This window comes from Cinclus cinclus, chromosome 21, assembly GCF_963662255.1.
Source record: "Cinclus cinclus chromosome 21, bCinCin1.1, whole genome shotgun sequence".
Classification (NCBI taxonomy): domain Eukaryota; kingdom Metazoa; phylum Chordata; class Aves; order Passeriformes; family Cinclidae; genus Cinclus; species Cinclus cinclus.
The window spans coordinates 4,295,153-4,320,469 of record NC_085066.1 but is presented as its reverse complement, the minus strand read 5'-3'; the positions used below and the strand labels follow the sequence as shown (position 1 = coordinate 4,320,469).

At 41.7% G+C, this 25,317-nt stretch overlaps 1 protein-coding gene across 1 annotated transcript in view; it reads left to right on the top strand.

The window, feature by feature from the left end:
• Positions 1-25,088, top strand: part of ADARB1 (adenosine deaminase RNA specific B1) — a 70,269-nt gene extending 45,181 nt beyond the window's left edge. The window contains exons 5-11 of the mRNA XM_062506681.1: positions 5,718-5,832; positions 7,548-7,716; positions 8,189-8,337; positions 8,948-9,116; positions 17,467-17,648; positions 22,810-22,988; positions 23,731-25,088. Coding sequence (XP_062362665.1) covers positions 5,718-5,832; positions 7,548-7,716; positions 8,189-8,337; positions 8,948-9,116; positions 17,467-17,648; positions 22,810-22,988; positions 23,731-23,907 — 1,140 coding nt within the window. The 3' untranslated portion in view covers positions 23,908-25,088. The remainder of the gene's footprint in view (positions 1-5,717; positions 5,833-7,547; positions 7,717-8,188; positions 8,338-8,947; positions 9,117-17,466; positions 17,649-22,809; positions 22,989-23,730) is intronic.
• Positions 25,089-25,317: the final 229 nt, after the last annotated feature.

Here is a 25,317-nt window from a genome sequence, read left to right as displayed (position 1 = left end):
GGAAATAATGAAAGCTGGAAATATGTTTGGGGAGGAAAAATTCAAATACCAAGAGCTTAGGGGAAATCAAAGAAAAGAGTGTGGTTGTGCCAGTGAAGATGTTGGAATTGACTGCTGGGGTGGCATGTCCAAACCTGCCTGTATCTCATTTGTAGTGAGAGGAATGGAATTGAGAGGAGGGATGTTCCCTGTAGTGCTGGTGGTCATGAGTATGGCTGGACATCTGTCTGGAACCCCAGCAGATCTCCTGAGAGCTGCAGGTGCCCCAAAGAGAGTTAAATGCAGAAACACACATGCAAAGTACCAGATGGTACAGGAGGGTTGCTGCAATCAAAAACTGATTGTTGTGAAATGGGTGTGAGGATAATCTTATGGTCTGTACAGGGGGTTATATTGAGGGGCTGATGCTGTGGTTCAGTTCCAGCTTGTCTGCTTGCTCACAGCTTGGCCTGTTGTCAGGGATGAAGGAAGGTTCCCTGCAGTGAGGAACATCTCTGTGCTGGAAAAGTGAGTTAAAATCCGGAATACACTCAACCTGTGCCTCAGAGTGGCTAAGAATGTCCCACTGAAAAACTCAGCAGTTGTGCATTTAGCACCATGGCAAGTGGGTGTGTTGGTATTGAACAGATTGTCACACTTGCATTAGAGGTGCTTGCCTCTCCAAAACACAGAAGATATTTTAATGGTTAGCTCTGCTTAGTGAACCGATCAGAAAAATCATAGAATCACAAAATGGCTTGGGTTGGAGAAACCTTAATTATTGTCTTACTCCTATCCCTTGCCATGGGCAGGGACACCTTCCACTCTTCCAGGTTGCTCCAAGCCCTGTCCAGCCTGCCCCTGGACACTTCCAATGATGGGGCAGCCACAGCTTCTCAGTGTGATGGCCTCAGCTCCCTTACAGGGAAGAATTTCCTCCCAATATCCCATCTAATGCTGCCCTTTGTCAGGAGGAAGCCATTCTCCCTTCTCCTTCACTCCAGGCCCTTGCCTGAAGTCCCTGTCCAGCTCTCTTGGAGCCCCTTCAGGCACTGAAGGGGTGTCTAGGGTCTCCCTGGATCCTTCTCTCCCCCAGGCTCTCCTAGCCTGTCTCCAGAGCAGGAGGGCTCCAGCCCTTCTTGGTGGCCTTCTCTGGAGGGGTCTCACACCTCTGTCCAAGATGGCATGGTGCTGTCCCTAAAAGAAGCTCTCAGGCCAGTACCAAGTCCTTTGGAGTAAAACTGAGAAAAGAATATCCTGGTAGCAGTAATTCCCCAGTATATGCTTCAAACCTTCAGCAGTCCAGGCTGCTGGTGTCACTCAAGGAAAGGTGGGATCCTGCTGGTTGGAGGTATCGCCTCTTCAGACCACTAATGGCTTATGTTAGAAAGCTAATGTAGAAGTTTTCCTAATGTTATTTCCTCAATCTGTTTATTTAAAAAGATAACTGATTAGTCAAGGTGTGCAGAGAGCTGGAAATTGAAATCATCCATGTTGAAGCTTAAATAGTTATTTAATTAGGAAGCTTGACTGTTGTGAGAGAAAGCAAGTTGATCTACACAAATGAGCAGTGTAGCTGCAAATGAGAGCAGTTTGAAAAGCATCACTTAGAGTATTCTTCATCATTCACCAAATTCCATTTGTCCTTTCTGTTGTTGTGGACAGACATTGAAACAAAACATTAAGCAGGAGAAATGAGGTGAGAGCCAGTACTGACTGAATGGCTACTTGTACTTGATGTGCTTTTTTTAGTCCTGGTTCAACCTGGGGTGGGGGGAAGTATAAACAATTATTCAGATATATTAAAGCTACACAAATAATTATGAACATGATTGGAGATCTGGGAAAGCTGCTTCTGGAGAGGTACTAAGGAATTCTAGGCAGTTCATTGCAATGGTTTGCTTAGTGTATACAGGAGAATAAGAATGTGATGGATTCAAACCTGGGAAAAAGATAATATTGAATATATTTGTGGGGATATAATGAATTATATGTTGGAATAATTGCTGTGGAATTAGAAGAAATGGACAAGATACATCAGCATAAGCAGTGAAATACTCTACAACCAGGCAGAAGTTTCTTCAAATAATTACAGGGAACTTCTCTGGATTGCATGTGCTGGTCACTGTTAAAGGGGAGGATCTGGTTGACCTTGATTTTTACCTGCAATGGCAAGTTCACATAAGCCATAAACTGTGAAGATAAGAAAAAAAGCCTGAAGCAAACCAAGGGAGAACACTTCTGCTTGGGAAGGGTCCTTGGAGATCCAAGGAGAGCACAAAGGGCTGAGACATTTTGGGTCAGTTCTGTGAGAGCTGCAAGCTGTTGCTGCTGCCTTTCCCACCATTCAGGGGATCTCGCCTGCATTCATCTTGGGTGGTCTCCATGGCCTTCCGAGAGCTTCCTTCAGCTCCAGGTTGACCTGAACTTCATCAGCTCCAGAATATTTTCAAGTGTGAATGATCAGGGTGGTTCTGCTACAATATTGCTTGTACATCTGTATTTAACCAAAAATACAGTCTGTGTAGAAAAGGAGTGGATTCACTGTGACTTCATTAGAGAAGGGAACAAGACACCCAGAATAACTCGGAGCTCACATGCCTTGCTGAACCAACTGTCAGCTATTTTAGGTCTTTCCTTTTTTGAATTACTCAACTTGGAATAATGATTTTAATGCAGGAGCGGGGGTAGTGAAACTGTATGTGAGATGTTAGAGCATTCACAGGGAAGGTGAGACACGAGTTCAATTTCTGTTCCAATTAATATTTATTCAAATGAAAGGCAGTAGAGTCAGAGTGTGATGTGAAAGATCCCTACTCAGGCCAATCAGTGGCCTAGGCTTGCTGTGGAAACATTTTCAAGTCCATGGTTTTGGGATGGGGACAGCAGGATGTAATTGCTGCCTGGTAAGTCTTGTTCCCAGCACTGCCTTATTCCCTTCTCTTCCATGCCCTTACTATGTCAGTGTAATGGACTGCCTGGGAGACAGGGATCATTCTTCCAGTTCCATGGGGAATTATTCTTATCAAAGACCAAAACCTTAGTGACTACATCCACAGGCATGTAACAGCGTTTATTCCTCACTGCCCAGATGTTGTCGTGCAATAATTTCTGTATCAAATAGAAATAACAAATCTTAATTAAATCTGCCTGTTTTCTGGCAGGGATGTTTTTTTTTTTCCTACTCTCCAGTTCATTCTGGATTGTTTGAGTCTCCAAGGTTTGTTTTGAGTTCTGCTTCGTGCTTCTTATGAGTCCTCCCCAGTGTCTGGCTTGGATGCAAGTTCATCCAAGCATTTTTAGATTTCCTTGCCAAGAGCTTAGTTCCAGGCTCTGTGAGATACAGCTCCATCCCGTTCTGCTGTGCCAACTTCCACCTTCCTGGAGGAACTCACTGGGTCTTCCTTTGTATACCAACACCACAGTTTCCTCTGCTTTGCTTGTTGTGTGAAGAAAAGGATCCTTCTGGGAATAGCTCATGCATCCAACCTGTATGGAGGCTTACTACCCAGCTGCTGTTCAGGGAGCCTTTTGTCTGTGGTATTAGCAGGCAGGGTGGCCATGGATTTCTTCCCAGAAACACGTGGCAGTTTCAGTTCCCAGTGCTGGGGAAGGCTCCTCCAGGTACCAGTCACCACCCAGCACCACTACTTTTTTAAGGAAAGGTAAATCACATTGTTTAGTCCCTGGATGTCAGGCCTTTTCTAGCAGGTTTGAAATGTCTGTTAAGCATAGAATCATAGCATAGTTTGGGTTGGAAGTGACCTGAAACATTTCCTATCTGGAACAATTTGTTTCCATAATATCTATATTCCATCACAGTGTAATTCAGCATGATTTTATGATGTGCTGTCCAGCACATCACAGTGTAGGGTAGAGCAGAAAATACATGGATTGCAGAAAGGGGAGCATAAAACTTGCAACTGGGAAGCCACTATCCATAAGTAGGCAGTGAGGCTAGTGATAAAACACTGAAATGGGGACTCTGTGCCTTGGCTGACAGTGATCTTCCCTCACTGGCTGCAGGGAGGTTAATAATTTAAGCCTTTTGTGTATTAATTTTCCCTTTCTAAGACCAGGGTGATTAAAAAATGCTCAATTATTTGCCTTTTCTTTCGTGCATTTACCTTAAAGTTCAGCTTTCTGCATTAGGTAAGTACTAGGACAACTTTATGTGGATTTAGTGCTGTGTGGTTGTGGTGCTGGCAGAATGTGGATTTTTAACCCAGTTTAGGCTTAAGCAACAAAAAGACTGTTTGAAAATCAGTGACCTCAGAGGCAGATTGTATTCCTGAAAAATATATGGAGTTTCTGAATTGCAATCCATTCAAATGTTAAAAGGAAATTTGCAATGTCAAGAGTCTTCTGATTCCACAGGCTGGGCATTGCAATATGTGGATGAAGCTGGTGCAGTTGGGACCTGACTGCTGGTCGTTGTTCTCTGGCAGGCTCTGGTGAGAGCTGCCCAGCTCTGTAATTCTAACACCCAAGCTTTAGTTATTTCTTGGCTGCTAAAGCTTTTCCAAAAGAAAGTTAACATTGAGAGCATGTCCACATCATTTCTAGGCTGTTGAGCCTCGTTAAGGAAGTGGGGATGAATGGGGCCGGTGGTCTTCAAACCTTTTGTTATTTTTTTCTCTAACCTTTTTTCCCATGGGCATCTAACACATCTGTATCACAGAATGGTTTGGGTTGGAAGGGACCTTAAAGTTCATCCATTCCCACCCCCTGCCATGGGAAGGAACATTTTCCTCTAGACCATGTTGCTCCAAACCCTGTCCAACCTGCCCTGGAACACTTCCAGGAATGGGACAACCACAGCTTCTCTGTTCCAGTGCCTCACTCAACATCTGAAAGGTGCTGCTGGGTGTGACACAATACCTGTGTCTTGGTGGTGTGTGAAGCTGTGGGCCAGGTGTGCACATGTAGAACATCTCAGATACCGCTGGTTTTCAGTGTGTGGCTTCAGTTTCTTTTCAGGTGAAAATTCAAGAATTTGGTCTTGACTTTTTTTTTTTCTAGCTGTTACAGTTCCAGCTGCCTTGAAAACAGCAGGTGAGATTAGCTGCAGGGCTGAACTGCATTGTCTGTCAACAGGAGCAGGATTGCTGTTTGGAAATTTTTCTTCATTTATAGCCTGACTTAAAGTGATTGTTCAAGTTTTCCTGAAAGATAGAAATCTTTCCAAACTTTGAGATGGCTTATTTGGGGTTATACACTATTTTCTGTTCCTAATTTTGTATAGGTCTTGTAAAAATAGGATATAGGAAGCATTAAACTAGGGTTGAAAACAAAATTTTATGTAATAGTTAGGTAAGGAACTGGGTTGTTATAAAAGGTTCATTTGAGGGGCATGGATTTTTACTTCAGTCTTATTGTCAGGTTCAATGCTGAGGATACTGAAATGATGTGTTTTGAAGTTTGAGCATGAGAGTATGGACTTATCTGTCTATCCAGTTGTTCTCCCAAGCCTCAAATGTTCATCAGGATCATGAGCATTAGGTACTTCAATGCTTGAGTTAGCATTGTCTAACCTTGTTTTGGTAGACATGGAGCACTCATACCTCTGCTTCTACTTGCAAGGGATGCTCAATGTCAGTTTTTAAAGTGAGCAATAAAAACTCACTTTGTTTGCTTTGCCAAGTAATTTAAAAGTTTAAATTTTTGTAACTTAATGCTCCTGTGATTTTTAAATTATTTTTTATTTTTTAAATGTGCATTTCTGTGTGGTTCCACAGGTGTTAGCTGATGCTGTTGCACGCTTGGTTGTAGATAAATTCAGTGATTTGACAGAAAATTTCTCATCTCCACATGCACGTCGAAAAGTACTTGCTGGAGTTGTCATGACAACAGGTAAACTAAAAAAGTAGTATTTCAAATGCTTAAATATGAGAGCTCTGTTTGCATCTAGTAAACTAACTTTTTCCAGTGAACCAGTGTTGAAATGTATTTTTACTGTTGAATCTTGAAGGTGGACTAAATGCAGTAAAGAAATCTCAGGTACTTACAGGGAAGATAGACCTGCAAATACTTCTTTTTCCACAGAGTTCCTGTCCTCTGTCTGAGACATCTGAGTAGTTCACAAAATGTAGGTCTTAATTGTGAAACTTTAGGAAAATAAATAAAATCTCCCTTCGGTATTCCTGGTTTGGGCACGTTATATAAGAATTACGCTTCTTTCCAAGGTCTTAAGATTTTGCACTTTGTTATTCTTGCTCTATTTTATTCTTAGTGCTCTATGTCACTCACTTGAGTAAAAATATTTGAAGAAAGCAGTTTATGTTTTGGCAGATGGCAGTGGTGTGGTGGCTGCTAACACAAGGTCTCTGCTTATCCAAATCACCCAAAACAGTGAAGTTCTGCCCTAAACTAATCTATGACCATGCTGCTACTGAGTTTTCCTCACATTAAGGTTTATCTTGGTCTTCAGTCCATGTGAGCCCTTGGTGGAATGTTCATTTTGAGGCTGTCCCAGTTGTGTCCCCTCCTGATCTCTTGCCCTCCCACTCACACAGGCTTTGGGAGCTTTGGGTAGCCTTGGTGCTCCTCAAGCTCTGTTGAGCAACAGCTAGACCATCTGATAATAACACTGTTTTAGCCCTAAATTCATGAGGACCATGCTGTAGTTTTGTTTGGTTTGTGATATTTAATAGGTTTTTATGCTACTTACAGCCCTGTATGTAGCCCAGAAGAGTCGTGTGCCAAATAATGAAGACTTAACTAACATGTGAATACCTTTTGATAAACTGACTAAGATACCCAGAATAAGAAATTATCTTGCCGTGAATGTAAGTCTGGGGCATGCCTGGAATTAAATGATCCCATTGTGTCACAGCTTGGTGCTTCTCCTCTAGCCCTGTGGGCAGGGGAGCCCACCTGGGCTCAGGTTCATTATCACTTGTTGGGCTTTTTTTACCCCTGAGCGTTTTGCTGAGTGGCATTTTGACCTGTCTTAGTCCTTCATTCAGCTGGGTTTTTTGAGTGATAAAGGCAGTTCTCTGTATAGAAAACACCCATCCTGTGTAGTTTTAAAGTTCATTTGCATGGGATGGTTTAATGCCAAGAACTACACATTGTACTGGTAATCTTTACAGTAATTTAAGCATTTGCATTTCTTTTTTCCCTATTCTTACCTTTCCTTGTTGGTAACTTGTTGCAGCTTTGGTAAAGCAGTGCCTTTCAGATTTCTAAAGTAGCTGTGAATATCTGCATAGGTGGCCAGAAGGTACAGCTCAAAGTTACTGGCTGCCTGAATCTCTGGACAAAAAGCACTTTGCATCTCGAGCTTTAATAATTCTTCTTGAAGCAGCAGTTTTCACCTGCAGGTTTTCAATTTTTAACTTGTCTGAGCTCCAACATGAAGCGTAAGAACCACTGGCAGTGCTGGTGCAGGGAGGTGTGGCTGAGTGAAGCTTTTGTTCTAAATAAATTATCAGAGGATAAAACTTTTTTTTTAAACGAAGCAAACAACCAAAAAAAAGGAGCCTCGTTTGACTTCTGCAAGAAGATCACTCAGTGCATTATTTGTGATGTTAATTGCATCTCCTTCCTTAAATTTTGTTTTGCAGGTACAGATGTGAAAGATGCCTTGGTAATAAGTGTTTCTACAGGAACAAAATGCATCAATGGTGAATACATGAGTGATCGTGGTCTTGCATTAAATGATTGCCATGCAGAAATTATAGCTCGACGGTGTCTGCTGAAATTCCTGTACAGTCAACTTGAGCTTTACCTAAGGTAAACTGGAGGAAAAAAGATGATGAGCTGATCCCACAGAGCTGAAAAGATTTCTGTGGAAAACATGTGTCTTCATTATTTATTGTAAAGCACATGCCCTGTTGCATTAGGATGTTGAATTTGGAATTTATTCAGTGAGGTGTCCATCATGAGAGGGGAGCATCGATGGGGAAAATAATTGGCAGTCATTCTGTAAACTGTAGATGTATAAATAAAAATAATATGAAGTGAGCTAAAGGTAGCTGATTTTTCATTTAAGTGCCTGAAAGCCCTTGACATCTGGGATTGCCACAGGCTCTTTGTTTCCTGTCTCGATGGTCCTTTAATTTTGTTAATTGTCATAATTGTTGGATTTATATTAGAGAATTTTCAGCCATTCTGTGTTTGTTTTTAATGCCTGTTAAGTCTGCCCAGCTTATACCTGTTTCCATGTTAATGTCAGTTTTGACTCCAGCTTTCTTCTCTGTTTCAGCAATAAAGAAGATCAGCAAAAATCCATTTTCATCAGGTCAGAGCAAGGCGGGTTTAAGCTGAAGGAGAATGTGCAGTTCCATCTCTATATCAGCACATCTCCTTGTGGTGATGCTCGGATTTTCTCACCCCATGAAGCAGCACAAGAGGGTATGACAGCAGTCCTCTTCCATCCAAGGGAGCTTAAATTATTCTTGGGACATGTACAAGCAGCATGGTTAAAATTTAGGTGTCTTCTTTCCTTTTAGCATAGAAGTGTGTTAGAAAAAGATCTCTTCCAAAAAAATCTGAGCTGTTCTTCCTCTGTGGTAGAAGTTCAGTATAGAGTGATGAGCCCTGTGGTCTTGAAGAGGCTGATGCTGACTGAGATAAGCCAGTGAGTCAGCAAGTATTCCTACAGAACTAACCATCCCCTTCTTCTGTTTCCATCCTTTAACAGCAGTTCTCTGCCTGCCCCTTCCAAAGTCTGCTCATTGCCTTCGTTTTAACTCTGTAACGCACAGAACAGAGCTCAAGAGCTGCCTGCTTCCTACTGTTCCTTTGGTGAGAGCTTGGTTTAACTGCAAGTGTGTTTTGGAAGGCAGTATTTGTGAGAGATGTCTGATGCTGCAGCTGAATTGCCAAGAGCAGTAGGAACTGTGATTCAAGCCAGCAGAGACTGCAGGCAAATACCTCAAATCAGGCTTTCTTACTGTGATTCTAATGTGAAACCCTTTGGAGAATGTCCCTCAGCTGATTGTCAGTGTCTTTTGTCCTTCAGACCAAGGGGACAGACATCCAAACCGCAAAGCCAGGGGACAGCTACGGACAAAGATCGAGTCTGGGGAAGGGACCATCCCTGTGCGCTCCACTACCACAATCCAGACATGGGATGGGGTCCTGCAAGGAGAGAGGCTGCTCACCATGTCCTGCAGTGACAAGATAGCCAGGTGAGACACTGAATGATTGGTTTGGTTGCTATTGATGTTACTGCTGAAGGAGGGAATAGGACAAGGTGGAATGGCCTTAAGCTGAAGCAGGGCAGGGTTAGATGGGATGTTGGGAATAAATTCTGCCCTGTGAGGGTGCTGAGGCCCTGGCACAGTTTGACCAGAGAAGCTGTGGCTGCTCCATCCCTGGAAGTGTTCAAGGACAAGGCTGGATGAGGCTTGGAGCAACCTGGACTAGTGGCAGGTGTCCTGCCCATGGCAGGAGGCTGGAATAAGAAAATCTTTAAGGTCCTTCCAATCCAAAACCATCCTGTGATTCCTACAAGAGAGGAGGGGTGCATGGTACCCACAGTGAATGTGCAGGGAATTGATGGCTTATCTCACTGCTTAGACATAATGTGAGGGTGGCTGTCACCCCTGTGCCAAATCTCTGATTCTTCACCTGCAATTGGTGTCAGACCTTGTGCTGGCTTCAGAGGCAAGGTGTATTCATTCTGTATCACTCTAGCCACATCAAGTCATGACAGCTTTGTTTTATATTTCTATCACTGGGGAATAGCAGAGGAATGTCTTAGATGTTTTTTTTTCCCCTCTATAGTAGTGTAGCATTAGGAAAACAGTACAATAAATCTGTTGCATTGCTTACATTTGGATAACTTCCTCTGGTGATAGACATTCTTGCTCCATCATTGGAAATGTTCAAAGTCAGGTTGGATGGGGCTTGGAGCAACCTGGTCTAGTGGAAAGTGTCCCTGCCCATGGCATGGGGTTGGAACAGGACAAACTTTAAAGTCCCTTCCAACCCAAACCAGTCCATGATATCAAAGATCCCTACATTTTCCATGCATGGTTCTGATTTTTATTATTTTTTTATGGTGAAAAGTGTCCATGTTTAAAAAAAAAATCCTAATTGATGGGCACTTCTAGTTTTTACTCTAGAATTTTAATTATAGTTTAAATGTTTTATTGAAATTAAATATTTTGTTTCCAGAACAGTATTTTAATTTATATTTAATCAAATTCCTTTTTTGTTGGTTTTTTTTTGGACAAAGATTGAAAGATTTTTGTTGTTTGTTTTCAAAACCATAAATGGACAAAAAATGATTCAGCAGTAGTATTCTTTAGCAAGCATTGGAAGTGTGGGAGAGTTGCAACATCTTAAGTTTTTTAAATGAGTCTGTGTTTGAGGCCTTTGTCCTCTTGGAAAGTAGATGAGAAATGCCAAGTTTTTCAGCTATCGATACTTTAGTTATTTTTGATGATTTGAATGTTATATATGATTTAATTTAAAAAGCTCTGCTGTTTTCTCAGGTCACCATTAGCCTGATTCGAAGTTTATTAAAGATATTAAGTTGGAACTATTCTTGTGAACTGCATATGCCAAATGAAAAATATAGGAGGAAGGTTATGTAATGGCTTTGTTCTTTTAGTCTTGTCTCAAGTAATCAGCATCTCTACTGAAGGAAAACATTTTATTTTATTTTAAGTACCCCTAACATAAATGAATAGGGCCTTTCAGAAGCTAGGACAGGCAACTGGGGAAAAATAATTCTACAAAAATGACATTTCAGCTTCTTTTATAATATTTTCAGTAAAATTCACCAAATAAATTCCCCAGTGTCATGCCAGGGGCTTCTCCCAACCACCTGACTTGGGATTCATGCCACATTCTTTTATCACATTGTCATTGCAGATATATAAAAGAAACACCAGTTGTTGAGCTAGAACACATTTGACTCTTTTGTTGATTTTGTGTGATGCAGAACAGAATCCATCTCTCGCTTCCATAGCTAGCTGTCACCTCTCCTTGGGGCTAATGGGAATAATTTTGTTTGTGCCAGTGAAGGAAGCAAATAGAACCCCTTGACACAGAACAAAGACTGTATGACGGGTAAGGAGGCCCAAATTTTCAATTTATTTTTTTTTTAAGCATTGCCCTGACATGTGTTGTCCATTTACATTTGAAAGAATGCTTTGCTCCATAGTGTCCAGCACTCAGTCCTCCAGTATGCCTCAGGAATTTCCCTTGAGCTTTCCCAAAGGTTCACATTCACAGCCTGGGAAAGATGTGGATAAATTTAGGGTGTGGGTTTGCATTTGTATCTGAACTGCCTCATCTGTGTGGATTATCTGTATAATCCAAGTTGTTGGTTCTAGCCTTTGAGTGCTTTGCTGCAGTGTGCTGCCCAGCACCCTCCCAGACCTGGTAGGAACATCCAAGAGAAGTTGGGAGAAATGTGGGAGGGCCACGAGTGTAATCCCACTTGGACTGGAAGCATTAAAACAGGATTGTTCTGGTGTGTTGGAACTCAGTGGCTCTGCAGGAAGGTGTTAGGGTGGTTTCTGATCAGAGTTAACATTAATATACAGCATTTGTTTTACATACATCCTGGCCTGGTCCTGTGGTGCTTCGCAGTGTTGTTTTTTGTAATTTTTCTTTTGTTGTGTTTTTCTGCCCATATTTTTGGTTTCAAATAATTACTTACCTTCTCATTAAACATTCCAGTTAATAGCTAATATTCTGCTGGGAAGCACAAAATTCCTTTTCACACAGTGTCTTAGAAAACCTCTAGAAACTGAGAAACTTTCTGAGTTGTTAAAAGGGAAGTCATTGGTGCCCTTCTACTTTAAACAAGAGAAAATATTTTTCAGATGAACTTCTGTGGGAAAGAACATTACATGCCCATCCACTGGCCTTATTTTGTGCTTATTCAGAGTGGGAGATCTAAATGGATATTTGTGACTCAAGTCTTCCTCTTTTTTTTTTTTAAATTTTTTTCCCAAAAGTGATCATTTCTCCTTAGCACTTCTTAACCCAGTGACAGTAGCTGCTGTGAATTGCAGTGGCCACTTTGATGCATGGTGGCAGTGTGGCATTTAGGTGAAATACCTGAGGGGAGGTGGTGATAAATGACTGCCCAAGGTGTACCATTATGGAACCTCTCCAACTAAGCTCTCATATGTTACAATCCAGTTTAAACCCAGAAGAGCAAAGAGAACAAAGTCTCTGTGAGTAAAAGGGACAGAACTTTGAATGTTCAAAAAATAACCGAGAAAATGTGATTAAAACCGAACGAGGTTAGAACTTGGCGCCAAAAAATTAATATGCTTTATTTAATAGTAAGAGGCAAAGAGAATAAGAAAGAAATAGAGAAAGAGGTGTGCAGGAGGGATGGGGGAGAGTGACAGGGGGTTAGGTGGAACATCACCTCACCCTCCCAAGGGTGTCTCATTGCTCCCCTCCATCTGGTCTCGGTGATGAGGCTCCCCCACCACAGCCATCCTGTGCCATGCCAAAAATAGAGAATCCAGTGGGTTAATAGAGGTTTTGGGCAAGTGGGAATGCCCACGTGCCTCCCTTGCAGGGGACCAGTTTGACACAAGGCTCTGGGTGTTGTTGCAGCACGTGCAGTGCTGTGGTGCAGGGGCTGGGCACCCCTTTTGGGGGTCCTTTGGTGGGCCATGACACCCCTCTGCTGTCCTGCACGTGGATGCAGCCGTTCCTGGGCTACGGGCCCCACGGCTGAGCTGTGCACGGCACGGGAGGGGCATTCACTGCCTCTGACACAGGCTGTTCCAACACAGTCCCAAAACCTCTCTCCACACCTTTAGGTGTGAGGGTGTGCGCAGGTCTCACAGCTGATAACCCCACAGCTGTGGTCTCCATCCCCAGGGTGTGCTAAGCTGGATCCCTGTATGATGTATTCTTCTTCCCCAGCCCTGAGCTGTTACTTCATCTTACCTGCACCAGCAGTGCCTCAGTCAAGCCTCTTCAGGGTGTAGTACTCTTCTCTGCAGTTTTGTAATACAATTTTGCTGTAATAGGCAAAGGTCCTTCATGAAGATGAAGTCATAAACTGTAACAATTTCAGTCTCCAGCAACATATAGGCAGCAAATCCAGGCAATGCCAAAAAATGCTGGAGTAAGTTAGAGCTGTGTGGTTGCCTGCCTCAGTGTAGCTACAAGGAAAAAGCTTTTTAATGTCTATAACTGCAAAACTAAAATGGTGTTTGTGAGAAGAGCTGCTGTCCAAGATCAGAGACTTCTTCCACTTATGGTTTATAGTGTGGGTTGCTGACCCAGCCACTTGATTGAAAAGAAGCTCTTGCTCCTTGTAAAGATTCTGCTGCCTGTTTACAACTGTGGCTCTTGAAGAGGAGTGATCATAGAGAATTAATCTCTTTAGGAAGCAAAGAGGAATTTGGTTTAAAGTTGTGCCTTTGTCATGCCAGAAGGAAAAGTGCTTTTTGGGGTAGTCCTACATCTTCCACAATGACACTTTCTCTCACTTGCCATCAGCTGCAAGTAAAAACTTGTGATCAACAAAGTGCAAACTACATAATTTTCATTTCTTCATGCTAATTGTTGTGTATAAATAATATTGATACAAGAAAGTCTCTGAACTGTAAACACTTGGCAGGTTTTGCCTTGTTTGAATAGTTCCAGGAAACTTTTGTTTTCCTGAGATGAATTTTGACACCAGTTCCATGTGGACACCATTGTGGGGCACACACAGTGACTCCCCTGTCCCATCCTGATCTCTGTATAAAAATCAGTTACTAAGACGTTTGATATTAACATCAAGTTTTATGACTTAGAGCTGTTAGTGCCCATTCAATTCTGTATTTTCTCTAAAATGTGAATACCAGAATTTCTGTAGCTTTTGAGTTTGGAGAGTTCAGAGGAGAGTTTTTACCTGCAAGTGTATTTTTAACGGGTTTTATTTTTGGCAAGAGGTGCTACCAGCATGCTGTGAAAGTGTTGCTGAGAGTTAAATTTTGCTTACCTTCTCGTGTGTCAAGAGCTGTGAAATCAGCTGCATTTCATGAAGAAATCCACAGACCTTTTAGGAATCTGCTGTAGATACCCCCTGAGCAGATGGTGGTCCAAAGCAGAAATGTGATGACTTAGCAAGGAGGAGAGGACTCCTCTTGATTTGGTGTCAGTCTCTGGTTTCTCCACACTTTTTATTTATTTCTTTATTTCTTTATTTATTTTTGTTCAGTGTGCTTGAGACCAGCAGAAAGGTTGAGGAAGTGCATCCATCCTCCAGACTGTTAGGAACAAGATCTAGAGTAGTGCATATAGAATAAGAAAGCCAGTGAGTGTGATAAATTTATAAAATTCCAATTTCCCACTGTGGTGCTGATCTCTAAGACATCAGGTGAGCACAGTACACAGAGAGTGTCCTCTGTGTAAATTGACAGGGGTTGAACACCACTCATTGATCTGCAAAGGCCAAGGTTGGGGTTGAGCTGTAGAATGTTGGGATGTACTGGTTTGAAGGAGCGTTTCCCAACACTGTCCTTCTACCCCAACAGTGAAGGAATCTCTGTTAGCTGTACCCCAGCTCAAATCAGGGCACCTGTGGTTAAGTGGCAGTAGTTTGAACATAAATCTTGTGGTTATTCATACCAATCTAAGAGCTTGCACTTTAAATATAAGTTTTACTTTAAGGTAAAGTTTTTGAAGATAGTCAGAGAAAATTATTGTAGTAACTTAAAACCAGAATGCTCAGAATATGTTAAATACTTGTCATAAGACATTTTTTTTTTTTTTTGCTTACCTTAGACAAGCATTTCAGATGTTTCCACTGAAAAGTTTTACATAGGAAGAGCTTCCCTGCCTGCCTCCCTGGGTGTTCTTGCCCATCTGTAACTCTGCTTTACATCCTTACTTCAGGCATTTCAGGATCTGTTGATGTGCTGCAGCATTCCTGTGTTCTGCTCATGCTCATTCTTTAGCACCCAGGTTTGGGTTTGTAAGCTAGATTTAATTCACTTCACTTGCTTAACTCTTTTCTGATACTATTTTTAACCTGAAGGAAAAAAAAAATCCATTGTTTAATTGCTCCACTGTAAAGACAACACTGACTTGAAGTTTTCTGTAGTGCATTTTACTTTTTCTGCTCTGCACCACATGGTTTGTAATGAAAAATTTGGCCAGGCACTGGAACAGGCTGCCCAGGGAAGTGGTGGAGTGTCCCTGAAAGTGTCCCAAACATGTGTGGATGTGGCACCTGTGAACAGTGGTGAGCAGGAAGATGTTAAACAGGGCTAGTGGTTGGACTTGATGATTTTGGAGGGCTTTTCCAGCCTTAGTGATGATGTGATTCTTTTGGATTTCATGGTTATCTCCACACTATAACCAGTATCTGATATAAGAATACATTTCTGTAGGGAAGTATATGTTCTTTTATCACATCAATGAAGTTTAAAGCTAGTTTTATAACATAGCCACCACCCATCCTTGCCTCATGAATATTAAGAGTTTTGGTTGGATGAGTGGTTTCTACAGGCCCATTGCTCTGAGCCCAGCACGAGTGTGTGCTGCAGTGGCAAAGGGGATTCAGCACAACCCAGCAGCAAAACAAGGCCTGTGCCCAGTAATACCAGTTCATACAGTCCTCTTTGCTCACTCCTCCTCCTCTTCCAATGGTTCACAAGACAAATGTCAGCTTTCATTTTCTGTGCCGGAGAAGGTCACCAAGTGTGAGAGGAAGCAGCAAAACACAAGCTCTGGAAATACTGAAGTCAGAAATAAGGAAATGGGTTGGGCAGAGGGTTTATTTAGGAAGTAAGGGCTTGCCAGGAGAGTGCTTTGGCCTATTTTAAAATGTTTATCATCACTTAAGCACTGATTGTGTAATGTAAAATGTGATGTGCCTTGTCTGCAAGCATCAGTTTGCAATACTCATCTTTCCAGATGTTTCTTCCGTAGTATTGCCTGTGTCTGTAGCAGTCAGAAAGGCATATTGGTCCTGGGAAGCAACAATTTTCACTTGGTATCTTTACTCTGACACTTGGTTGCTGATTGTGTTTTCAGTCTTGTAAAAAATATACCTTTATTCAATGTAAAATACACCTCATATATTAGTACAGTATTTTTACTCACTTATTAGGGCCAGCCTTTTTAATGACAGGTGAGTAAATTTATGCATGTTGTCTCAATTTTCATCATCAGTAAAGATATGCAAAGAAATAATTTCTTCGAATTATAATCTTTGTTTTACCATTTTTATATTAAGACAAAGAAACATGTTGCAAGTCCTGAAGCCAGCTTGTGTAGTTCAGTTATTCCAGAAGTGAAACAGCTGTGGTGTGGAGTTGCTAGCCTGAGAGGATGCTGATGTGTAGCCTGCCCAGCACAAGCTGTAAGAAACACTGTTAGCAGCATCTGAATTCCCTGTTTTCCTGGGAGAACCTTGCAGCCTGGTATAGCATGGGTTTTTGAATAAGGACAACCATTCTATGGGAGCATGACAGCTTCTGATGTGCTCCTCTGTTTTATCCAAGCACCAGAGGAAACCTTTCTTGCTGCTTGTGTCTGGCTGTTCCAGCTGGACTCCAGCTCCAGGTTGGACAGGGCTTGGAGCATCCTGTGATAGTGGAAGGTGTCCCTGTCCATGGCAGGGTTTGAAACTAGATTATTTTTAAGGTCCCTTCCAAGCCAAACCATTCTGAGACTCTGGAATAGGCTATTTTCATAATGCCTCAGTATTCCTCAGAACCAAGCATTGAAAATACTCTGCAGGGTATGTTGGAGTTTTCAAAAGTATTTTGTGTGACAGTTATAGAGACACTGAGAGCCAAAACTTAAATCGAATGAACACAATTAAAAAAAAAAATCAAAATCAGGATTTTGCTCGTAGGCATTCTATATCTCTGCCACCAGACCTGATCCAGTGTAAATCACAGTGCTCAGACAGGGATTTCTGTTTGGAATCTGTGAAGCAGCTAACGGGAGCAAAGACTGTATGCATTCTTTGTATGGTTTCAGTTTTCATATTCAGTTTTGTCCCTGCCCATGGATATTGCAAGCCAGTGCACGTGCCCTTTCTGTCAGCAGGATGTGGCAGCTGGGCTAGGATGTGAAGGGCAGGCCTTTCCTTGTGGTGGTGAGGTATGGAGGTCTTGCAGACAATCCTTCTTGTTTTCTGGGAAGGATGCTCTTCTCCCTGCCACGTGTCTTCTGGAGGCATCAGCTGCTGTTTCTGGTGGAGAATCTCACAGTTTGGCTTTCTCCCAGTGTATGATCCTGTCCATCTCTGGCATTAGAGTGCTGGAAAATGCATCACCAGACATGTTAGCAGGGGTACAAGTTATAGAGTCTGCTCCTGTTTTGGGTTGTTTTACTCAGGATTGCACCGAGTATCCCCTAAACTAATCTCTGAAATTCTGGCAGGTGTCACAGTTTATGCTACCATGGTCATGTGCTGGTCAGGAGGAAGGGTTGGAAGTCTGGTCCATTGTGATTAACTGCTGTTATGTCTGGCAGATGTTACTTGTTCCATTAAAAAGAAAGTGTTTTTTTGTTTTTTGTTTTGTTTTGTTTTTCCCTCCCTCTTAGGTGGAACGTATTGGGTATTCAAGGAGCCTTACTTAGCCTCTTTGTGGAGCCAATTTACTTCTCTAGCATCATCTTGGGGAGTTTATATCATGGGGATCATCTATCCAGAGCCGTATACCAGAGGATAGCAGAGATAGAAGATCTACCACCTCTTTATACACTCAACAGACCTTTACTTAGTGGCAAGTATCTAATGGAGAAGGCCGTGCCGGTAACTAAGTCTGTTCCAGTAGCATTGTGATTTTGTAGTTCTCAAAACCTTGCAAACTGTGTGCTGTGAGTAAACTGCTTGCTGCTTCCAACAGAGAAGTTGTGGTCGAAACATAAAACAGATACCCAATCAGAAATACCATAGCAAGGACCTTGAAAAGTGGGAAAGAACTAGGGGATGAAACTTGGGATGAGTTTTCACACCATTCCTGGCTGGAGCATGCCCTAGGAAGATGTGAGCAGAGTTGAAGGCTTAGAGAAACCTCCTCCCACCTGTGGAATAGTGTGTTAGCACTCTCTGTCACTTCTCTTGCATTGCAGATTTTTTTTTTTTGTGTGGTCCCTTCATCTATCAAGTATAGCAAGATAGACACAATTGCTTCACGATTTCTAGGTCAATAATCAACTCAAAATGCGTGGGGATAACACCTCACCTGTCTTAAAATTTAAAATGGTTTGTTAGAGTAATGCTCTGTAAGCTTTAAAACTGAAATCTCATCCTCCCTCTCACTGTGTGTATTGCTTTGTTCTGTAGAGGTTAGCTTTTGGCATGTGTTTATTTTTCAGGGGGAAAAAAAAGGCAGCTCGTAATTTTAAAGCATGTTTAAAGTTTGAAATGAATTTGAAAAAAAGATTTAGGGAGGGAGTGGGGAAAAGGGCATTGTGAATAATGTAGGATTCCTGGACTAGGATGTATAAAAATGTTAAATACCATTTTTTGTCCTTATATTAGCAAGTAACAGTTGCAGCATTCTGTACTAAATATCTAAGAGTTTTATGGGCATAGTAGCTGATGTATGGACTGTTTCTACCTGATTTTGGGCAATTTTTATTAGTCCTTCAAGACAGCAGGTTTGCATCAGGGTGAGAAGTGTTTTTGTTATCCTTTTCACAACATGTAACTTGTCTTCTTGAAAATCATCTTTCTGCAATGGTGCCATCTGTTTAAACAGTTGAGCTAGGACTTGCTGTGCAGCAGAGAGAGTTTGAAATGTTCTCAGCTGTTGAGTTCTCACGAAAATACACTTCTTAAAAATGTACAGGAAGGTTCTTCAGGAGGTTGGGCAGAGAACTGTGGTGATGTATTTTTTTTTTTTTTTTACTGGTTTAGTCCTGAAAGCTGATTTTCTGACCTCTGCTATTAGATTCAGCTGGGGTATTTGTGTAGCTGCCCATGTGCTTTTGGATTCACATTTTTTAGTGTGTTCTTACCTAGAACAAGTGCAGCAGAAATACCTGTCTGCAGTTCTGTGTTCTTTCTTTTACCACACACACACCTCTGTGATTTATTTCCACCAGGGGGATGAACTAGAACAGAAATACCTGTCTTGCCCTACTGTCCTGCCTGTTTAGCTGAGAAAGTACTGGAAAAAACAGGTTTTTGTCCTCTAAATAAAGCAAATTTTTCTCTGCTGGGGCACCTACATTAAATTTATTATTTTGAGATACAGTTTGTACCGCTAAAAATTGTCTTTTAATCATCTTTCTTTCTTTATATAAGAGAGTTTTTGCTTACACCTTTTTCCAGCAAATTGACTCATAGAATCATTAAGGTTGTAATAGACCCCCAGGATCATAAAATCCAACAGCATTGCCCTGCCCACCACTAACACATCCCCATATATTCAATTCCAGTGGGGAACACACTTACCAGAGCAGGTGTTTTTCAGCTGAGGGATGCAAAAATTCTGTCTATTCATAGAAAACTCCCTCCTGTGCTGACTCTTGGAAACCTTGGTTGCAGGATCCAGCTTTTCAGGATGCCTTTAGCACCCCAACACTGAGGGCAGTTGAGCTCTCCCTGAGAGGTGGCTACCCCACTTGAAAACACTGTAAATTTGTAGAATAATATAAAACAAATTATTTCCCAATCAGATAGAGTGAGGGGTGGTTGGATAAATCAGCCAATATCAAGTTGTCCATCTGCAGGATGATCTGCACAGACTCTTTTTGAGGGGGAAAAAAGACTCCATTGTGGGAGGTGGGCATGCAGGAGTTCATCCAGGCTGAAACCTGAGTCAGGTACTGAGATCTTTGTGTTTAGAAATCCTTAACACATCTTTCATTTATTCATTCCTGGTTCCATTTTTGGAAATGGTTCCAACGTTTTGCCATCCACAGCCTCCTTGAGTAAGGAGGACTGTGCAGTGTGTGAAGGTTTGTGCCAAGGAACTCCCTTTTTGCTGCTTTACTCAATTAGATGCTACTCAGTGCTCTGTGCACCATAAGCAGTGGTCATGACACTCAGTTTTCTATACCTCTGAGACACTCCTTCCTACATAAGCCCTGTTTTTTGCAAGGTAAAGTGTCTTGGTCTACTTTGTTGTTCCTTGCACAGAGACCCTTCCACACAAGGATCACTTTTCAGTCCCATTTTTGTGCTAGTGAGACCAGGGCAGTAGCTGATACTCAGGGTAAAGCAGCAGTACTAGTCTGTGTAGTGCCATATATTCTGTTCACTTCCTTGGTCCTTCACTAATAATTACTGACATTCACTTTGATGCTGTTGGTGACTGACCTGACCTTTGGTAGGACTGAATATTAGAAACTAAAATCTCATCCCTGAATGCTAAGATCAAGCTCCTGGTCCAGCACTCCTTGTGTGAGATTGCTTTGGATTTTTTCCTAAGATGTGTTGCTTTATATTCATCTGTGAGGAATTTCATCTGCCTTGTTATTGCCTAGACACCCAGTATGTGAGGTATTTTCTGCTACTTTTTGGTATTGGTCCTCTTATTGCTGTTTAAAAATAATTTAGTATCATCAACAATCCTACCTCGGTTTTTCCCCCACCCCACAGCCCAGATCTGTCTGCAGCTGTGTTCACTTTTCCAAAGAGACCATCTTTATCCAAGTGTTAATGAATTTGTTTTTAAGGTAGGCAAAAATAAATCCTTCAGCAGAACTTCTGATGATTGTTTTCTATTTGGCTGTTCCCTTGGTACCTTATCCTCCTGTTCACATTGGTGTTCTTCAGCTTTCTGTGTCTTTTCTAATGAAGCTTGTTTTAGCTGTCTCCTCAAAGAATTGTCAAAACTTTTTTATTTATATAAGCACTGGCACAAAGAGCAGTGACCTTTGCTTTTGTTTATTATATCTCTTTATAATAATATCCAACAATAAGTTCTGAGCATTGCTCTCTAAAATTGCTTTAGTTCTATTTAGTTCTATAGTTCTACTCTACTCAAGGAAGAGTAAAATATTTGACTTTCTATCCTAAATTTCTTTTCTGTTTCTAACCTCAGCATATTGTGCTATATTCAAGTTTGGATTTTGAGGGGGAAGATATGACCCACCTAAAGTTTTATCAAATGTTTTGATTTTTGAGATGAGATGACCTTTATTCCCTGTCCATGCTACTTGTTATCTACTATCAGGGACCCTTCTGACATCTCTTCAGGTTTCTTGCATAAATGTGTTGTTATTAATTAAATCTATTTGAAATTCTAAATATGAATTGGTTTTGTTGGCTTTTTTATAAATTTAATTAATTCATCAAAAAACAAGGAATGGAATTGCATAATTGCAATGGAAATGTAGTACATACTGGATGCTCAGCTGTCTCATCTTTGATTTACTTGTGGGACTGGTTGTGATATCACAAGTGTTTTGGATCCCTGTACTTGTTTAATAGTGTATGGAATAATAGAAAAGGTAATAGTATAGATGTCATTAAATTAAAGAAAAAAAGACAAAAATTGTCATGTGGCATCAATTTCTTGGCACTTTTGCCTCAGTACTTTTGATAAAACCAACTTTTGTTCCACGTCTGTTTTTTCAGCTTCTATTTTAAAAAAAAGAGGAATAATAGGTTATTTTCTGTTATTATTTAGTTAATTATTTCTTATCAGTCATAGTGACGAGATTGATCCAAACAAGGGTAAAAATATAGCAGCTTCAGTGGTTTATGTTTCAAAGGGTTTCTTAGTTTATTAAATGAGGACTTGATAATAGGAAGCAAACTAATTTTTCCTGAGTCATTCTGACCTTGTAGGTCTTGCACACTCTCAGTGCTGGGCCCAGAGGTGCCACGAGACTGATCCAGGTGAGCCAGTGTAGCTCCCAGGTGCCCAGCTTTATTAGATTGTGTTCCAGGTATCAGCCACAAATGCATCCTCCTGTGTTGCTTGTGTTCAATTTCCACAGATTCTTCAGATTTTATTAAGTGTAGGAGCTGGCCTAACAGTGGAGTAGACTTGAAGTAGGTTCTCACTGAGAGCTGCCTTAAAGTAAAAATGGGATTTTGATTTACTAGAAGGAAGAAATTGCCCTGGTGCTTTGTTCTCTCCTAGTGAGGTGACTGAGACATCTTAAATAGAATTTTGCCACCCCTGGAGTGTCTGAGGAGTCACACATGCATGACAGTAGCTGCTGTGAACTTCATTATGTATAGTCCATCTTTGAGCACCAGGGTTTTTTTTATTCCAGTGGGGAATAAATCCTGCCCTGGGCAGGCAGGCAGGGTTAGACTGTGGTGGTTTTGCTTCTCCATCCCTGGAGATAGAGCCATAGTTGGAAGGTGCCACATAATTTAACACCTGAGCAAAGTGCTTGGAGCCCTGTCTGGAGTCCTGTGGTTCCCTGTCTCTGTGCTGTGTGCAGCACTGGGTGTGCAGGGTGGGGAGTCAGCTAGAACACAGTGGATTGATGCTGGAAGACCCAAATGTCTGCCAGCTCTGGCTTTGTGCAGGGTGCTGAGGATGAGGCTCGCTTCCAGTAGAATTCACAGGATGGTTTGTGTTGGAAGGGACCATAAATCCCATCTCACTCCACCCCCTGCCATGGGCAGGGATACCTTCCACTATCCCAGCCTGGCCATGAGCACTTCCAGGGTTCACAGTTACAGATCCACGTGGAAGTGAGATGAATCCCGTGAGCTCCTGCCACAGACCTCTCCATGATCCCCTCTGCCAAGGAGGCTGCTTTCTCCAGCAGTGCACACTTGCCCTGCTGGGAAGGACAGAACTGGAGAACACTTTAGCCAGAGTGAGAATGAGATGTCCACGGTGAGAAATCTACAGGAGAATGCCCCCCCCAAAATAAAAGATCTGCTTCTAAGACTGTTTACTCCCCAACAAAGAAAATTCAAGCACTTGTATTTATCATCACCACTAAACATGACATTTCTTTCAGGTATCAGCAACGCAGAAGCCCGTCAGCCAGGGAAAGCCCCAAACTTCAGTGTGAACTGGACAGTGGGAGACTCTGGGCTGGAAATCATCAATGCTACAACTGGCAAGGATGAGATGGGCCGTGCATCACGCCTCTGCAAGCACGCCTTCTACAGCCGCTGGATGCGCATCCACGCCAAGGTACAGCCTCCAGAGGGACCAGTGTGCCACTTCTGAAACCCCACTGACATCCTGGATGTGCTTTCTGTGCTCAGAAACCTCTTTGTCAGCCTGTTTTGAGCCAAGCCTCGTGTTAGAACCACAGAACCATTAAGGCTGGAAAAGACTCTTAAGGTTGTCGAGTCCAGCCATCAGCGCAGCGCCAGCACCGTGTTTGCATTAAACTGTGTCCTCTAGCACCACATCCACACATTCTTTAAAGATTTCCAGGGTTGGTGACCCCACTACTACCCTGGGCAGCCTGTTCCAATGTTTTAGAACCCTTTCAGTGATTTCTATTCCCTTACATCTAATCTAAACCTCCCCTGGTGCAACTTGAGGCCAGGTACCTGGTGCTCCATGCAGTAATGGAGAGGAACAATGTGTTTGTTAACTTATTCTTTAATGTGATGATGTCTGCTCCAAAATGCATATTCTTTGGTTTGTAGCTGAGTAAGCAAAGGATGCTGTCTCCTTTGAGTTTGCCTTTGCATTTTAATTTATTTGGAAGGATAATCCCATTTTCACTGCTGAGGTTTCACTCTCTGCTCTCAGAAAGACAGCTATCCAGAAAGTATGTCTGTGGCTTTTTGGCCTCAATGTTTTGTTTGATAGATCTTGACCTTGTTTTAATATTAGCTGTTTAAATAACTCAGTCACTCTGGTACTGTTTGGCTTTAATAGGGTCTTGTCTCTCTCCTTCTCTTGTCTCTCAACCCCACAGCTTTCCTCCAGCTTGCGCTCAAAGATCCCCAAGCCCAACCTGTACCACGACACCAAGCAAGGAGCCACTGAGTATCAAACTGCTAAAGAGTGTTTGTTTAAAGCATTCCTGAAGGCAGGACTTGGAGCCTGGGTGGAGAAGCCCATAGAACAGGATCAGTTTTCTCTCACAGTTTAATTCACAAACTGCACATCACTTTGGAAAGGGAGTTGTTCTGGAGATTCCTGGTGTCCAGCATTGCTTTCTGGCATCTCCACAGCCGTCAAAACATCTTTCTGCTCTTTGGAGTTGGGTTTCTTTGGGTTTTTTTTTTTTTTTGTTTTGTTGTTTTGAAACTTCACAGTAGCTGTTTCTGTTTTGCCTAAGTATTGAAACTCAATGATGATCCAACACATAATTGTATATTTTGTTAGAGGAAAGTAATTTCTGGTGTATTTCTAGAAATACTTTTACTGTAGAAAACTTGCAGTAAGGCTGTCCTTACTGTATACAATGACTCATTTTTTCTGGGTTAAAATAATTTCTTTTTTAATTCAATGTCATCAAGTGCATGAAGAAATTAATAGTTTCTCTAGGTTTTACACCACACTTTTAGGAAGTAGCTTAATTTTTAAAAAAGCAAATAGATTACAAAGCTGATTCTACTCCTCTGCTAACTTGTTTTTCAACTGCAGATATTTTTAGTACATAGACCACAGAGCCAGAATGGAGTCTGGACAGCTAGTTTTTTCCCAATTCCTCGCTCTTTAAAACCAGCTGCTGAAAATTTCATGTCTTTGTTGTATGTATTTATTAGTCTGTGAGCCAGTTTTTAACGTGCAGCTTTTTATTCTGTTTTTAAAAATACATTTACCTCCCATTTATATCCATTGTGAAGTCTTCATTTTTTTTACCACTGTAAACTGGAAACAACAAAATAATTATTTGTAAGTTAAGAAGTTTAGTCTATAACATGCAGCAGCCTGTTTAGAAGTAGGTGATTTGTGTATCCCAGGAACTCATCTGAACACCATCTGAACTGTAACAGCAATGTAACAGCTTTAAAAAAATCTGCTCATTTTAAGGGCACCAAGCCTGAGTTGCCAAAACCAGTCACTTGTTGGGTATTAATTGCTCTCCTCTAGAAGCTCTTGTAACAGAGAAACCAGTTCTTAAAACTTATTTCCTGTGAGTTATATCTGCTTTCATCCAAATTGTTGTGTCTGAGATTCCCTTGCCTTTGGGCTTTACATGTGTGATGGGCATCATGAAGCTAATTAGGTAAGTTGCTCTCAAATGTGTCCCCATCTCTTTTGGCTGTTCCTTTAAAAAGTGATTTTCCTGAAGGCGTGGACACTCCTGCTTTATGTAAAAATGTAAGATGGAAATGAGATACTGAGGTTTGATGAACTGCTGTGTAGAAGGAGCACAGCAGCTCTGGGGTCAGCAAGTCCTTGGGGTGTTGAAGGCTTTGATGTAAACCCACTTATGGCCAATCCAATCACGAAGGCATTTCTGCTCAAGTAGGAGCCTGTTCTCAGCTTCAGAACCTGATCAGACTGAAAATCACTTGTGCAGGAGTTGAAATCTCTGGGTTCTTGTCTTGGG